The sequence below is a fragment of the Periophthalmus magnuspinnatus genome, chromosome 9, assembly GCF_009829125.3.
Source record: "Periophthalmus magnuspinnatus isolate fPerMag1 chromosome 9, fPerMag1.2.pri, whole genome shotgun sequence".
Lineage (NCBI taxonomy): Eukaryota > Metazoa > Chordata > Actinopteri > Gobiiformes > Gobiidae > Periophthalmus > Periophthalmus magnuspinnatus.
The window spans coordinates 35,418,612-35,434,713 of record NC_047134.1 but is presented as its reverse complement, the minus strand read 5'-3'; the positions used below and the strand labels follow the sequence as shown (position 1 = coordinate 35,434,713).

Genomic DNA, 16,102 nt, shown 5'->3' with positions numbered 1-16,102 from the left:
TCAAAGCGTTTAAATGATGTGTGTTGATTAGACTTTAAAGATAAAATGTTGTTGAAGTATCAGTGTCTTTGTTAACGGCTCTTGATTTGACCCTTTGTCTTCACTTTTATCACGTCCAGCTCTGACACAGACCTAAACAAAACAGGACATTTTTAGTTGAACACGACACATTTCCAGTGGTATTTTTAAGCAGCAGAAATAATATTCAGACTTTCTAATGCGGTAAAAGGTTTGACACTTGTGTGGTCATTGTGGTAATATTTATGTATCTGTAGTTTTTATGAGCGGTACAGAGGGTTTGGCAAAACAAAAACACTTCATCCACCTTCTGACGTGAGGGATTTAACCATCAAACAATTCACTTAGAGAGGTACATACGGACCACATGGACCACATGGACCACATGGACCACATGGACCACATGGACCACACAGACCACACGGACCACACGGACCACACGGACCACATGGACCGCATGGACCACAGTCATAGTTTGGACACAGTTGAGTCTTTATTCTGTGAAGCTTTACATGTTTGTTTTTTGTTTGGTTTTTTTGTCATTTTATTGCCTAAATATTGTTCTTATTCTTTTCATTTTGTGTTTTAACTGGTTGTGGATTGTGACTTTATACACACGAGAGAGTGAGACAGTGAGAGAGTGAGACAGTGGCTCAGTGAGACAGTGAGACATTGAGGCAGTGAGACAGCGGCTCGTGCAGCTCGGTTCTCACACGCCTCTCTCTCTCTGAGGGCGGGAGCCTCGCGCGCTGCTCTGCTGAGGACAGACCTGTTTGAGGCTTTCAACAGGAGCCACGGCTCTTTCCACGGGAGCCACGGCTCTTCCCGCGCGCGCTCTCGTCTTTGAGGATTACACGGAGCCGCGGGGAGTGCGCATCTACACATCCAACAAGTGGATCCGGGGGATGCCCTGACGGAGGAGCCGAGGGGAAATAAACGAGAGGCTGGTGAACGATTCTGAGCCGTTTGGAGAGTCTGTGAGGCTCGAGTCTCCGCGCGCGTGTCTTTAGTTTCCAGAGACTTCAGTCTGTGAAGATCCACGATGAGGTAAAATAAAAGAGACTTTTTATCCCCGGATCTGCTCTGTTGACTCGGGGCTTTGGGGCTGCGGAAACACCCCGTCCCCTGATTCTGCCTCATCCATGAGCCGCTCTCCCGGAGCCCCAGAGCCGTGAGGTGGAGGCTCCTCTGTCCTGACTCTTCTGTATGACGAGGTCTCCGGTGGAGCTCAAAGGTCGCAGCCAAAATGCCGATGCACCCAGTGACGTCCACGCTGATGTACCGGGGGATGTGCACCATCCCTGACATCCTGTCCTACAGCGCACCGGTCAATCTCCCCGAGGACGAGGTGGAAGGTGAGCGCGCGGTGACCTGAGTGAGACAGAGACACGCGTGACATTTACACGAGGCTGAGACAGGACCATGGACAGCTCCCAGGGAGAATCAGACAGGAACGAGTTTAGAGCCAGTTTAAAGTCCGTTAAGAATAGAACTGTGCTGCTTTGGTTTATAAAGAGTTAAATGTTCAAATGTCTTTATGGAATCCACCAGTTTGGCCATGATTTTGTGTAGTTGATCCCGTCAGCCCCTCACTCTGCTGCAGTGGAGCAGAAAGTGTTGACATGTTTTAGTGAATGAACCTTTCTTCCATATGTTTCAGTAGATTTTTCTGTGTTTTCCATTTGGGTCCAGCTCTTTAAATCGTGTCCAGTCTGAGTGAACATTTATTTTCCACCACAACTGATGCTCTGGTCCAAACTGTCATCAACCCATTTACACCCATTTAAAATGACACACTGCCTTAAAGTCTGTAGGATCGTTCCATCGGTGTGTTCATGCTCGGCTGGTTCTTATAGACACATTGATTTGCAGAAGGATTGAACGGGCTTCATTTTGTGCGTGGCTGTGGTTACAACTCATTAACCCCTAATACTACAACACAAATAGAAAACCATTTCCCAAAGCTGTGCAACTCCCCCTGTAATAACACGCCACGTCGGAGCGTCATGGGAGTGTGTGTGCGCCCGCAGCTCCATCCACACTCTACATTTGCATATCGTCAGGTCCCGAGACGATCCCCTGAACCCCCTCGTGTCGGTTTGAGTGTCAGTTGCTCCGATTCTGGCCTCGCTCTTGACGTGTTTCGCCGGCTCCTCTGTTTCTTTTCTCACTGCGTTCACCTAATTCTGTGCATGTTGTGAGACAAACAAGGCAAACGCAGAGGGCGGTGGAGCTGGAGAAGGGTGGAGGTGTGGTGTGGTGGTGTCTATAAAAAGCCTGTGTGAAATGTGTCCTCAAATTGGGAAACATTAAGGATTATCTGTGTGTTGTGTTTTATTTTGGTGCTGTTCCTGTTTTGTGTTGAGCTGAAGGAGTAAAGTGAGGTTTAATTGAACAAGTGCTCTGCAAATTATGGAAAAATACAGTTTTGAAATGATGTTTAAGATTTAAATTTTCAGTGAATTGGCTGAAGATAATGCCCAGATTCTTCTCTCCAGCTCCAGCAGTGTAACCGAGCACTAAATCCTCTATTCCTCTTTTTAGAGCTGCATAATTCCCTTTGTAAACATTTCTGTGCTAATAATTAGAAGGAAACATAAAAGATGGAGCATATTTTTAGTGGAGCAAGTTTGTAATGACTTTGTTTCTTGTTTTATGGTGTTTCAAACATTTATAAAACCCTCAGACCCTGTTAATCTGTTCAGCACCACGGACAGCGCCCACTGCTGATTTCAACGAGAACGAGCGTTTGACCATTTCAGTCCCACTCATTCTCCTGTTTTATTCTGATTAATAATGCAGTTTTGACGGCTTGATAAGTCTGAATATTGGTAGATTTGATTTAAGACGTCAGAAGAGAAAAGTTATGTCCAAAGTTTGAGGTAAAACTAATAATACGAACCTCAAAGTCTCGTCCTGTCGTCGTTTTGTGCTGTTTTCTCTGAATATTAACCATAAATGAGCAAATTCTGTGCTGGTTTTGAACAAAATAATGACTGATAAAACACAACATACACTTAAAGATGAACTGTGTGACTTTAGGACGAGTGTCTGTCTGGAATGTTCCACCATATGGCATTAAACTGATCCACGTGGCCAAGTTAAGGTTAGATTTATAGAAAAGTGACTCAGATTTAGTTTAGTTTAGTTTTTTGAGCAATAGAAATACATATAATTGAATAAATGTGTGTTAGATACATGTAAGTTTAATGTTCCAGTGTGAAATATTCCAGATTAGGTGATTTTATCTCCATGGAGACGAGCAGGTGACAGACCCTCCGGTGAAATCGAGTTATTACAAAACTGACGATTTTCTGCAGATTGTCCAGAAGCTTCACACTGTTTCATTAAATGGACCAACACAGACGTTACAAAACTTTAATCTTTAAGCAGAAAAAATGATAAAGATAAATTTCCTGTTGTCATGAAAAAAATAAAATAAAAAACAGATTGAGATATTTGATCTTAAAAGTCTCATTTTACTTTTCTGATTTGTTCTTATGTCGTTTCCTCGTCACAAACAAAACTTGACACAAATATTTTTAAAGAAGCACTGTGTAACTTCTCCAGTGGAGGCTGTGCAACCTGCTATTCTCCATGGAGATGTTAGTCGCCTAGAATGTTTCACACTACGGCATTAAACGTAATACAAAGTAGGTGACGCCAAGTTACAGGTCAGCTCTCTCTCTGGTCTGGCAATAAAAACATGTCATTTAATGCCATAATGTGGAACACTGTGAGCAAAGCAGTAAAGTAGGAAGTGAACCCCACCCGAAAAGTTACATAATGAAGCTTTAAGACCCTGAAGTAATATGGCATTTTCGGTGAACCCGTATTTCTGTGTTTAAAGGGCCACACACAGACCTGGAGCTGTGTTTTGTTTCATTGTCACATGTTTAACACAAACTCTGTAGATTTAGGCTGAGTTCTTCTCTCAAACTGAAAAAAACACTCTGTTCCACCTTGTGATGTCATCGTGTGGTGATACAGGAAGTGCTCCACTGTGTTTTTAAACTCCACCTTCACTAGAATCATTTGGATCATTTCAGCTCCAATCTCGACTGAACTAAAGGTAAAAGGAGGAGTTAACTTGAAAACCCCCCCAAAACTACCACTTGATGACATCACAAGGTGGAACAGAGCATTTTGAGGTTTGTAGATGTAACAGACTCAAACATGTGTGAATGAAACAAAACAAACTCCAGGTCTGTTTTTAAAGTGAACATCATTCTACCGTGTCTTAAAGCTCACACGAGTCCATTCTGTGTCATATTTCCTCTTTAAATCTTCTCTTCGTCCTGTAGATCGTCTCGTTGGACGTGTTTTCTTTAATGGCTGAAAGGAGAAAAAACACACGAGCCAAGGTTCAGCATTTAACTGGAGTGACAGAATCGCTCTGAGCTGCTGTGGAGCGTTTCTTTTCCCATGTTTCTCACAGCGTCGTGAGAGAAAACTTGTTTCAGATGATATTGAACCGAGAGCGCTGTACGTTTTTATTTTTATGATTCTAAGTGGATTTAAATCAAACCTGTTCTGCAGATCCTTTCAGAGCTTTGAAATATGTTGTAGTTGTTTCCTCGTCTCATTTACCCTCTGAAGTTGTATCTGGAGTGATTTGTGCGTGTTTGTGCACCTTTAATCTCCGTTTTCACCGTCTCTAATTTTATTTTCTTAATCGATCACACGTGGAGGGTTTGGCAGCTTTGTGTCGTCATTTTGGCACAAATTTAAAAAACGTCAGCTCCTATTGAACACTAGTTTTCTAACACGAACGTCAGCAGATTTGTTTCTTTTATTAAGTGGTTTTAGATGATAAAACAGATTTAACACAGACGACGTGACGGGACATAAACTCTAATATGTTTGTGATTTGTTTCTATTTTCTCAAACACTGAGGTGAGTCCAGAGCTCCACAGACCTGACTCACCCCAGATATGTTTTGTTTTTACGATGATACACGACGTCTTTGTGATCGTTTGTTTTGTGTTTGTTTTGTGTGTGTTTTGTGTGCGACGCCACAGACGGAGGAAAATGGTAAATGTGTCGTTGTGTTTCTAAGGATTTCTCTGTAGGAGCAAAATGATCATGAATAACATTTAAATACATGTATGAAGCTGTAATTACAACTGGATCATCACTGTGGGACTGACTTTCAACAGTAGGAGGCAGAAAATGAACCAAAAATATGCTTCTTTTCAGACTGAGAGTTTCTGTGCCTTGTTTCCATGGAGATGTTATTACCTCGCCAGGAATGTTCCAAAGGACGGCATTAACTTGGCGTTTATCATCCCTGGAGGGAAGCAGACAAGCCACCTGGCCACGTTACAAGCCAGATCTGTGTAAAATGGCACCTTTCCCGACAGTGAGACCGGATGTTTTCAATGTATTTTATCAACACGTTCAACTGAGTAAATGTGAGATCCATGTGTTTAATGCCACGCTGTGAAACATTCTAAGCAAAGTAATGACATCTCCATGGAGACAAGCAGGAGGCAAAGACTCCACCTTTGTTTGGGGGCGACAGTGGCTCAGTTGGTAGAGTGTTTTTGCATTGATCTGGAGGTCGGTGGTTCAAATCTCTCTCTCGAAACATAAACATCACAGGTCGAGCGGCGCGATTCCAGCTCCAGAGATGAAACTGCTGTTGTGTCCTTGAGCAAGACACTTAACCCACCACCTCTCCCACACCGTGTGCGTACCCTGTGTGTGTGTGTGTGTGTGTGTGTGTGTGCGTGTGTGTGTGTGAGTGGTTTGTTGATGTAAAGCGCTTTGAGCCTTGAAGGTAGAAAAGTGCTGTATAAAACTTTTTCCATTTCACCGTGACGACCAGGAAAGTTCCAGCGTCTAAAATATTTCTGATAAAAGTATTTGAGGAAGTTTGTGCAGGAAAATATCGATTTGTATATTAACTTTTCTGGTATCGTTAAGTTAATTACCAGGGAGTGTATTCTAACTTTAAGGAGCCAGTAGCAGTTGTTTGAGTTAAGCCTGTTATTTTTCTGTTATTTTTCTGTTATTTTTCTGTTATTTTTCTGTTATTTTTCTGTTACTTTTCTGTTATTTTTCTGTTTCTGTGATAAGATTTGAGCTGCAGAGGGTCAAATAAATCACTTCCATTTCTCATTCTAGATGTAAACTACAGGTAACTCCTCAAGTGTTTCATTCAGACACAGATTTGAGCTTAAAGTTCCATATTCCTCTGTTCTCTGGTCTGTTCTGATGTTGTTTCCTCGTCACACACAGACCTGGACTTGTGTTTTGTTTTGTTCTCTCATGTTTAACTCAAACCTGCAGATTTAGGCTGAGTTCTCTCAAATAGAAAACACTCTGTTCCTCATTGGACAATTTCAGCCCCTGGAATTGTCCAATTTCTACTGAACAAAAGTTAAAAAGTATCTGTTCACTTGAAAACTACCAGTTCATGACATCACAAAGTGGAACAGAGCATTTTGGGCTTGATTAATAATAAAGTGCTGCTCAAACATGTTTTTTTTTTTTTCTGCTTTCTGTTTTTTGACCATTTTACACATTTAGAACAGTTTTCACAGAGTACATTCCCCTAGGATTGTTGCGTCAGTGTCATAAATCCACTTCAGTATTATCGTTTATCGTCTGTATTCTCTTCAACGATATCTTCTACTTCAAATGTTGTTATCGTGACAGGTTTGGTTTTAGTCCTTTGCGTCGGGGGAGGAGCTGTCATAAAAACGTCCAACAGTAATTTGCTCAAATCACTCAACAGTTTCACTTTTTGCTGTTCCTTTTCTGAGCGCAGCTTTAATGCAGCCGCCGCCCCGTCCTGTCGCGCGCCCGTCCAAACTCTAATTGATAATTGATAGTCTTCCCACACGTGTCCATCACATTCTGGCACCGGCGACGTTTTAAAGTGGACGCAGAGACGAGAGGCGCGGAGCTCTGCCTGTCAGGACGCGTGTTTCGGCTCTAATCTCGCGAGGGAAGGACCAAAATTGGCTCGGCGTCTCAGGCTTTCGTACGTCAGCCGGGCCACGGGGGAGACGGGGGGGACGGGGCTGTGTCGCCACATGAAATTGCACATTAGTGATGTGTGGCGGCGCATGTGCGGGGACGCCGGGCTTATGACCTATTGGCACGAAACGCCCAGGATTTGATTTTCAATTACTGTCCCGGGCGTCAGGGGGGTTGGCTCGGTGAGCGGCGCGTCTTTGTCTCGCTCGACGATAATGGGCTGCATTCACGTTTCAGTCTGTCATAATTTGAAACGGCGCAGGGGACGATACTATTTATTTGCTGCGGATACGAGCTACGAACTTCTGAATCTCTGGGGTTGACTGACGACTGTTTCACCTTTGGACTTGAAGATTGAAAACAGTTTCTGCAGAAATTGTGAAAAAGATGTTGGACTGTTTTGTTTCATGAGGATCGGCTCAGGAATTTAAACATAACATCACAGATTTAGATCCACGGTTCCTTTTATTGTTTTGAAAATGCTAAAAATAACATATGTTTTATAAGTTTTGCTTTGGAGTCTCCCCTCCCGTTGCTCTCCATGCTAAATCACTCCCCCTTCACAACACAACCAGCTGCGTCCTGCTAATGAAACTCCCACACGTCGCATTAGGTTTGTGGAGTTGTTGTTTGCAGTTTTGTTTTTGTATATTTCTGGAGGATTGTCGTGTGGGAGTACGGGTGATGTCGGCTTGTGGGCGGGGCCTCGTACAGGAGGGTTCGAACAGGGGCCAAACGCACATACATTTTGCATAATAAACGCTCTTCGACTATAAACCAGGTCGACACATCTGCGATCTAACTCTGACTTTAAAACGCTCGTGTTACGCTGTTTTCTGATCTGTTTTAATGTCATTTCCTCGTCGCACACGTGGAGTTGTGTTTTGTTTCATTCACACACGTTTCACACACAAACCTGCAGATTTAGCCTCGAATTCTTCTCTCAAACTGGATAATCTCAGCCCTGGAATTGCCAATCTCTACTAAACTAAATGCTAAAATGAGCTGTTAACTCGAAAACTACTACCTCATGACATCACAAAGTGGAACAGAGCGTTCAAAACATGTGTGAACGAAACAAAACACAACTCCAGGTCAGTGTTTGAGCGTGAGAACATGGATTAAAGCTCATACGAGTCCATTTTGTGGGATACACGTAGGACCTTTTAACAATAATAACTCAAAAACACCATGACGTCTGGTGTTTGTGTCGTGTTTGTGTGATGCTTGTGTTTGTGTGTTTGTGTGACTGATGCTTGTGTTTGTGTGACTGATGCTTGTGTTTGTGTGATGCTTGTGTTTGTGTGATGCTTGTGTTTGTGTGTTTGTGTGATGCTTGTGTTTGTGTGACTGATGCTTGTGTTTGTGTGATGCTTGTGTTTGTGTGACTGATGCTTGTGTTTGTGTGAGGTCGGTTCAGCTGTGTGAGTTTGAGTTTTACTGCTGCGTGTGAACAATCCTCGCTCCTTCATGTTCTCCATTGCCCCTCCCACACAGAGGGTCACAGAGGCGCTCGGTCGTGTCGCAGCGGCGCCGTGTACTCCTGACCTCCTCCACGTTCAAAACATACAAGTGCTGTGTTTTTACTCCGTTCTTTTTTTCAGCTGGATTTGTGGAGGGGACGGGTTCGATATCGTTTGTGTGATTTACGTTTGGTGTCGTGTTCTGATGTGAGTTGTGTTGTTGTACGATTGCCGTGACTTTACAGTAGTTTGTAGTTTAAAATGAGCTGGTCAGGTCAGAATTACATGTTAGAACTTCACTTTTAGCTTCACTTTTAGCTTTTTTATAGTGAACATCCCTGTGGTCACTGGTCCTATCCACATGGAACTAAAACTAAAACAACATCCACCCACTGCTCTGCTCAGCCAGTATAAATAAACAAGTGAAATCCATTTATTTTGTTAGATTTTTGTTTGTTTTAGAGACAGGGTGAGGTTCTCAGTCCCAGTGGAGGAGCTGGAGGACGTGTCTGGGGAGAGGGAAGTCTGGAAGTCCCTGTTTAGACTCTGCTGCGTCGCGGGGGCAGCAACAACCGCTTCAGAAAATCATTATTCAACACAAAATGTATAAGTTTTGTCAAGTCAGACACAAAGCAAACAAAAGAGAAACCAAAGAGAACAATAGGAGGGTCATTAAAGGTTGAGTAGGGCCATTAAAGGCTGAAACTGGAGACAGTATTTTTACAGTTTCAGTGTCGTTAGCTCCTCCTTCAGACGGAGATAAGGCACAAATGAAGCAGCGGGTTGTAGGAGTGAAGACGTTTGGCTGCTCGTCCGATTCAACGATTTGTTGAGTCGACAGATTTAAACTTCGTCTTTTGTCAAGTCGTAAATTTAATCCGGAAACTTCAAGGAGACTGTTCCAAACAAATAATAATAAGATTGGATCACGAGTCGGTGGAGCAGCAGGTGGATTCATTTTACACTTTTGTCAAGAAAACTCTGTTCTTGATGCACCGTTTATCCAAAAAGACTCAGGACAAGTGTTAGACTTTTTCTACTCTGATCACACGAGAGAGAGTGCACACGAGAAGCGACACAGACCGCAGACCGCCGACCTCCGACCGCAGACCTCAGACCGCAGACCTCAGACCGCAGACCTCAGACCGCAGACCTCAGACCGCAGACCTCAGACCACATTCTTGACGTGCTGTTTATCCAAAAAGACTCAGGACAAGTGTTAGACTTTTTCTACTCTGATCACACGGGAGAGAGCGCACACGAGAAGCGACCGCAGACCGCCGATCGCCGACCGCAGAGCGCCGACCGCAGACGGCAGACCTCTTCCACAGTGTCCTCTCTGTGCCTTCTCCGCTTTCCTCCTTCTCACTGTTGTCTTTTATTTGGACTAATGACACATTCTCTTCACGTGACACACTTTTCTTTAACACGTGACACTTTTTTAACACACAATTTCAACACACGACTCAACTCAGTGTTTTTAACAATAACACTCTGTATCTTTCACACAAACATCTCGTTTTCCACTTCTGTTTTCGGGCTTATTGTTTCCGTCGCACCGTGTTGCTTTCGTACACGTTCATTAATGATAAAATATAAGATTATTTTATTCACAACTTTACGAGCCGGATCTCTGCCTCTGTGCACATCCTGAAGCGCGACTGTCCAACGTGTAACTCAGGAGCGTCCAGTCACTGTCCGGAATCTTCCAAAGGATTTCTGAACCGCAAAAATATGATTAAAGTTTATTTTTCGTAGGTGTAACTGCGCCTCATCTAAGACTCGCCGTGGTCATAATATTTACTCAGTTTTTTTGCTAAAATGTGCAGCTCTGTGGCGTTTTGTAAAAGTACTTCACTGGAGGGAAAGTTTGGAGACCCGTGTCCTAAAGTATCCGCCCGACGCTTTTGTTTATAAACACATAAAAACACGATCCGACTTTCTTGATCGTTTTTGTGAGGCTTTTTGAGAATATTTGGATGTTTATTTTCCAGAGCGTTTGACTCTGGGGAGCCTCGTTGCTGCGGCCAAATTCTCCGCCCACTGCGCACCACCTTGAAAGTATCATTTACATAATGTTTTGAAAAGGCAGTGTGGCTGTGTGCACTTTTACACTCACAATATGCTGATGCTTTTAATCACCGTCATTGTCTGTTTTATCCTGGAATGTTCCGCAGTCTGGTTTTAAAATGATGGAGACATGTTCTAATGTTTCCTCGTCACACACAGACCTGGAGTTGTGTGTTTTTGTTTCATTCTCACATGTTTAACACACAAACAAACGTGCAGATTTACGCTGGAATCTTCTCTCAAACTTTAAACACTCTGTTCCACCTTGTGATGTCATCATGTGGTGATACAGGAAGTGCTCCACTGTGTTTTTAAACTCCACACACCTTCATTTATAGAAACATTTGGATCATTTCAGTCCTGGAGTTGTCTCTTATCTCGACTGAACTAAAGGTAAAAGGAGGAGGAGTTAACATGAAAACTACCACTTGATGACATCACAAGGTGGAACAGAGCGTTTTGAGCTTTGGAGATGAAACAGACAAATAATAAATGAAACAAAACACAACTCCAGGTCTGTTTTTGAGTAATATAAGACCTTTAAACACAAAATAAGTTGAATATATTTTACATTTTAACTTTCAGAGGAAACATCACTCCAGTAGAAAAGTTACACAGTGCACCTTTATTTCTTTATGTTTATTTTATTAAGAGGCCACAGTCACAGAACAGTCTCAGAGCGGAGGACACACAACGAGTGTGGACAGGTGGACGAGTGTGTGTCTGTGTGCGACGGAAAGACTGACGGAAGGACCACAGATACAGACTCGAGAAACAGTTGAGAGTTTATTTGCAGATACATGAATGTGAACAACAGAGCAGACGGTTGTGGTGTCGTAGGCGTCGTCTTGAAGCAGGTCGTAGGTCACAGGGTCAGAGGCTGAGGTGTTTGTACCGGTCGTAGGTCGCAGGGTCAGAGGCTGAGGTGTTTGTACCGGTCGTAGGTCGCAGGGTCAGAGGCTGAGGTGTTTGTACCGGTCGTAGGTCGCAGGGTCAGAGGCTGAGGTGTTTGTACCAGTCGTAGGTCGCAGGGTCAGAGGCTGAGGTGTTTGTACCGGTCGTGGAGAGCTGGGTCAGAGACAGAGGAGCAGAGAGATGGAAACACAAACAAATAAACCGGAGCATGACATGAAGAAAAAACGGAAGATGACGAGACGATCTGGCTCAGTGTGTCGGGTCCTCGGTCGTTTTATTGGATCGATTCCTCGCTCAGACGCAGGTGTGTGGAGGCGGTGCCAGAGTCTCCGCCCACCTCCAGGCTCAAATACAGAAGGGAGGAGGGAAAACAGCACAGGACACACACAAAAAACCCAAATCCTGACAGTGTGTTGTTGTATTTTGCAGGTTGGTTTAACTCCAGCCGCACAAACCTCACACAGGCTGGATTATGACGAGTTAAAAATAATCAGAATTGAACTAAACAAAATACACAACAAATTCGGTCTGCATTTTTTTATATATAAGTCATTATGTTCATTTCCTTTTGGGTCATTTCTGCAGATTTGGAGCTTTATTTCTGTGACACAAACATTTAAAGGTCCAGATTATGCCACATGTTCCATGTTTTGTGTTTTCTCCCTCAGTCTGTTTGCTGCAGTCTATTTATCACAAATTAAACATTAAAATGAGTTGTATTTCTCCAGAGAGTCGGCCCCAAAACCTTATTTCTCTTCGTATACCAGAGAAAATAGAATTTATTCATAACTCATCAATAAGTTCTGACACAACAACCAAATGTGTTTGGTAAAAGCGGCACACGGCGCCGCACTGGAAAAAAAACACTAAATATAATTGTCTGCTATTTCTCAACAATAATAAGACTTTGAATAGACAAACCTGGACAAAGTGTTACATAAGACACATTTAACTCAGGTTTAATTAATCCAAACTCCAAACTCTGACCTTTATGAAGCAGTTTATAAATCTGAATCTCAATGAACTAAAATATATAAATAAATGTTTATTATGAATCAAGTCTCAGTCCAGGGTTTATTAAAGTGAACATTATTTTAAAGTTTATTTTAAAGGAGAGGAGAGAAATGTGGCGGCATCAAACGGATAAGTCTGTGGGACTAGAGCAGAACTAAACCAGGACTAGAGCAGAACTAAACCAGGACCAGAGCAGGACCTGGGGTCCACATCAGGACTGAAAACAGCTGCACCGACATTTACTTCAATTTTCCATTTTTCAAACATTTACATGTTTTTGGTCTAAATTGGCCCTTGAGGTGTGTGTGTGTGTGTGTGTGTGTGTGTGTGTGTGTGTGTGTGTCTGCCCCGTGTGTGTTTAGGTCTGTGAGTACACACCTGCAACGCATTTAAAACACACACACACACATAATGCATTTATAACACACACACACACATAATGCATTTAAAACACACACAAATGTAAATGTCGACTTTAAAATGTGTTCTCGTCCTTTCTCTATAATAATTGTGTTTTGATGAAAAGCTTTTCTGAGGCTCTGAGACGCCAATGATTTTCCTGGAATTCTGTTTCTTCATTCATCATCACTCGACACACCTCCACCACACCTCCACCACACCTCCTCCACACCTCCACCACACCTCCTCCACACCTCCTCCACACCTCCTCCACACCTCCTCCACACCTCCACCACACCTCCTCCACACCTCCACCACACCTCCTCCACACCTCCACCACAGCTCCTCCACACCTCCTCCACACGTCCACCGCACCTCCTCCACACCTCCACCACACCTCCTCCACACCTCCTCCACACCTCCACCGCACCTCCTCCACACCTCCACCGCACCTCCTCCACACCTCCACCGCACCTCCTCCACACCTCCACCGCACCTCCTCCACACCTCCACCACACCTCCACCACACCTCCACCACACCTCCACCACACCTCCTCTTTGTGTTTGTCTTTCAACACCATCCAGACACACAAACTCCAGTCCAAATTGCACCATCTTGGCCCAAACACCACACTGTGCAGTTGGATGGAGGGTCAGAGAGGACAAGAGCACCTCCTCCACCTCCTCCACCCTTTTTATCAATACCAGGTGGCCCTCAGGGGTGTGTGCTGAGGCCTCTGCTCTTCACTCCTTTAATCTCATCACCGCAGAGCTCGGACTCAACGCCAACGACAACGAGGCAACGATCTGGTCACAAACATCAAGAAGGACCAAAGAGATGATGGTGGAGTTTTCTTGTCTCTCCGTCAGCTCTGAGGTGGTAAAAAGGTGGAGCGACGTTTAATTCCTGGAGGTGACGGTGATCTCAGCTGTGGAGAACGTCCAACACCGGCTCTTTAACCCGAGGAAACCGAGGAACGACACATCCTCAGACCGATGATGGTGAACTTCTCCACCTGCGTCATCGTCAGGAGAGTTCTGTGGATTATTAGTGTAGTTCTCCACCTGCACCAACACCGACCTGCAGATCCTCCAGGAGATGGTGGAGATGTTGAAGAAAATCAGTGGGATGACTCTCCCAGAGACTAGTGCCATCTACACCACCCACTTTACCATCTACACCACCCGCTGTACCATCTACACCACCCACGGTACCATCTACACCACCTACTGTCTGAGGAGAGAGCAGTACTATCTACACCACCCACAGTTTGAGGAGAGACCAGTATCATCTACACCACCCACCGTCCAAAGAAAATGCACAACATCCCGCGTGACCGACACCACCCTGCTCCACCGGCTGCTGAAGGTCCAGGTCGATAAAGGCCAGAACAACCAGACTGACCAAAAGCCAGTATCCTCAGCGCCTCTCTGCCTCCGCCCCCTCTCTGCCCCCTCTCTGCCTCCGCCCCCTCTCTGCCTCCGCCCCATGGACAGTAAACACATCCACCCGTTCAATAACATTAAACTGGACGTTGTTGCGTAACGACACAAAATCTCCACATATCTGAGTGATTATGTCATTATTGTGCTAAAGTTTACACTGTACTTATTTATGGAGGTAGTGGATTGGCTTTTGCACCTTTTGTATTGCACTTTACACCAAAACTGTGCAATATTTGATGCTCTAAACATAATTTTGTTGTTTCTATGACAACAACATTGATCTTGAATCTTGAATCTTTCTTGAATCTTGAATCTTTCTTGAATCTTGATTTACGTCTCAAAATTTCTCCAAAAAACACACTTTTCCTCTCCACAAACCAGACCGTTACTTAGACTTGTGTTGCCATCTGCTTGTTTCCATAGAGATAAATAAGCTTAATGCCACACTGTGGAATATTTCAGGCAAAGCAGGTGGCAGAGAATAACAAAAATGTGATACAGAGCAGTTTTAATGTGCACTTTGAACTCATCTGATGTGTGTAAGAGACAAGATAAGATAAAATAACACAACCTCTATTTATCCCACAGTTCGGAAATTCCAGGGTTGCAACAGACAGTTTAAGAAAAGCAATAAAAGAGAAATCGAACAGACGATTAATTTAAACTGAACTCAACACTGTACAACTATAATAAAACATAAAATACAAGATTACCATTTTAGAAAAGACGACAAAATGCATTTAATTTTACTCAACGTTTAATTTAGTCTCAAGAAATTGTAATAAAATGTAACACAAGTGGAGCTTATTATCTGTGATCTATTTCCCTCCACATTTCTGTCATTTCTGTGAGAGTTTGTGGAGTTTTTTGGTAAATGAGTGACAGCTGCTTGTGCGTTCCTAATGGCGTAAAGTGCCGCAGAGGCCATCTCCATCTCTGCGCCGACTCCTACTGTAGCTGCAGTGCAAAAACATTGACTCACTGCAGCGCCCTGAGGTACGCGCTTGACTTCTATTGCTTTAAACACTTACATGAATACAAATGAAGATATTTAAAGACGCCAGCATCTGCAGGGGAAGGAACAGGCTCATATCAGCGGAGCAGATTGAGTGGGAAGTAGAGGAGGAGATCCAAAGAGGTCATCTAAGAACAATGGAAACATAAACGCAGCTTCCAACAAATATCAGACAGACACAGCATTAGCATTAGCATTAGCTCGGTGTTTTCTCCTGTAATAATCGCTCGCAGACAATGAACGTCCTCACCTAAGATCCAGAATAAACACTTCTTTAATGCTTTACGAAGATGTGAGTCTGGGCGTTGGTGAATCTCGTTTTCAAACAGATGGATGAGCCAATCAGAGACGAGCACGGAACCGTCTGTGTTGGAAAAATAAAGGAAAAAAATGTCGCTTAGGCTGGAAAACATGGAGGATTTCTGCAGAATTAAACGAGTGAAGACTAAACTGTGTTAATCTGAGGCAAGAGAAATGTGATTTTATTTGTAAATCAGAGGTGACCAATGAGATCCTCCGTTTCACGTGTGTCACTGAAATAAACTGATCCGATTGGACGATCACGTTTGAGCGGGTTTGAGACGCAACAGACGGAAAAGACTGAGATCAATCTGTGTAAAAAGTACAGAGAGATCAGTCTGGATAAAGGAAAGGAACAACCGACAAGATCTGCACGTTTTCAGTCTCCCAGTCGTCACACATCCTGACAAATGTAGTTTATTTTGTTCTTTTAACACGTTTGAGGACAAAATGAAACCAGTAAAGTATGAAGAAG

At 43.6% G+C, this 16,102-nt stretch overlaps 1 protein-coding gene across 1 annotated transcript in view; it reads left to right on the top strand.

Moving 5' to 3' along the window:
- The first annotated feature begins 681 nt into the window (after window positions 1-681).
- LOC117376555 (calcium-binding protein 7) overlaps window positions 682-16,102 on the top strand; it is a 50,715-nt gene continuing 35,294 nt past the window's right edge. Inside the window, exon 1 of the mRNA XM_033973068.2 lies at window positions 682-1,373. Within this exon, the coding sequence (XP_033828959.1) occupies window positions 1,265-1,373 (109 nt within the window). The 5' untranslated portion in view covers window positions 682-1,264. The remainder of the gene's footprint in view (window positions 1,374-16,102) is intronic.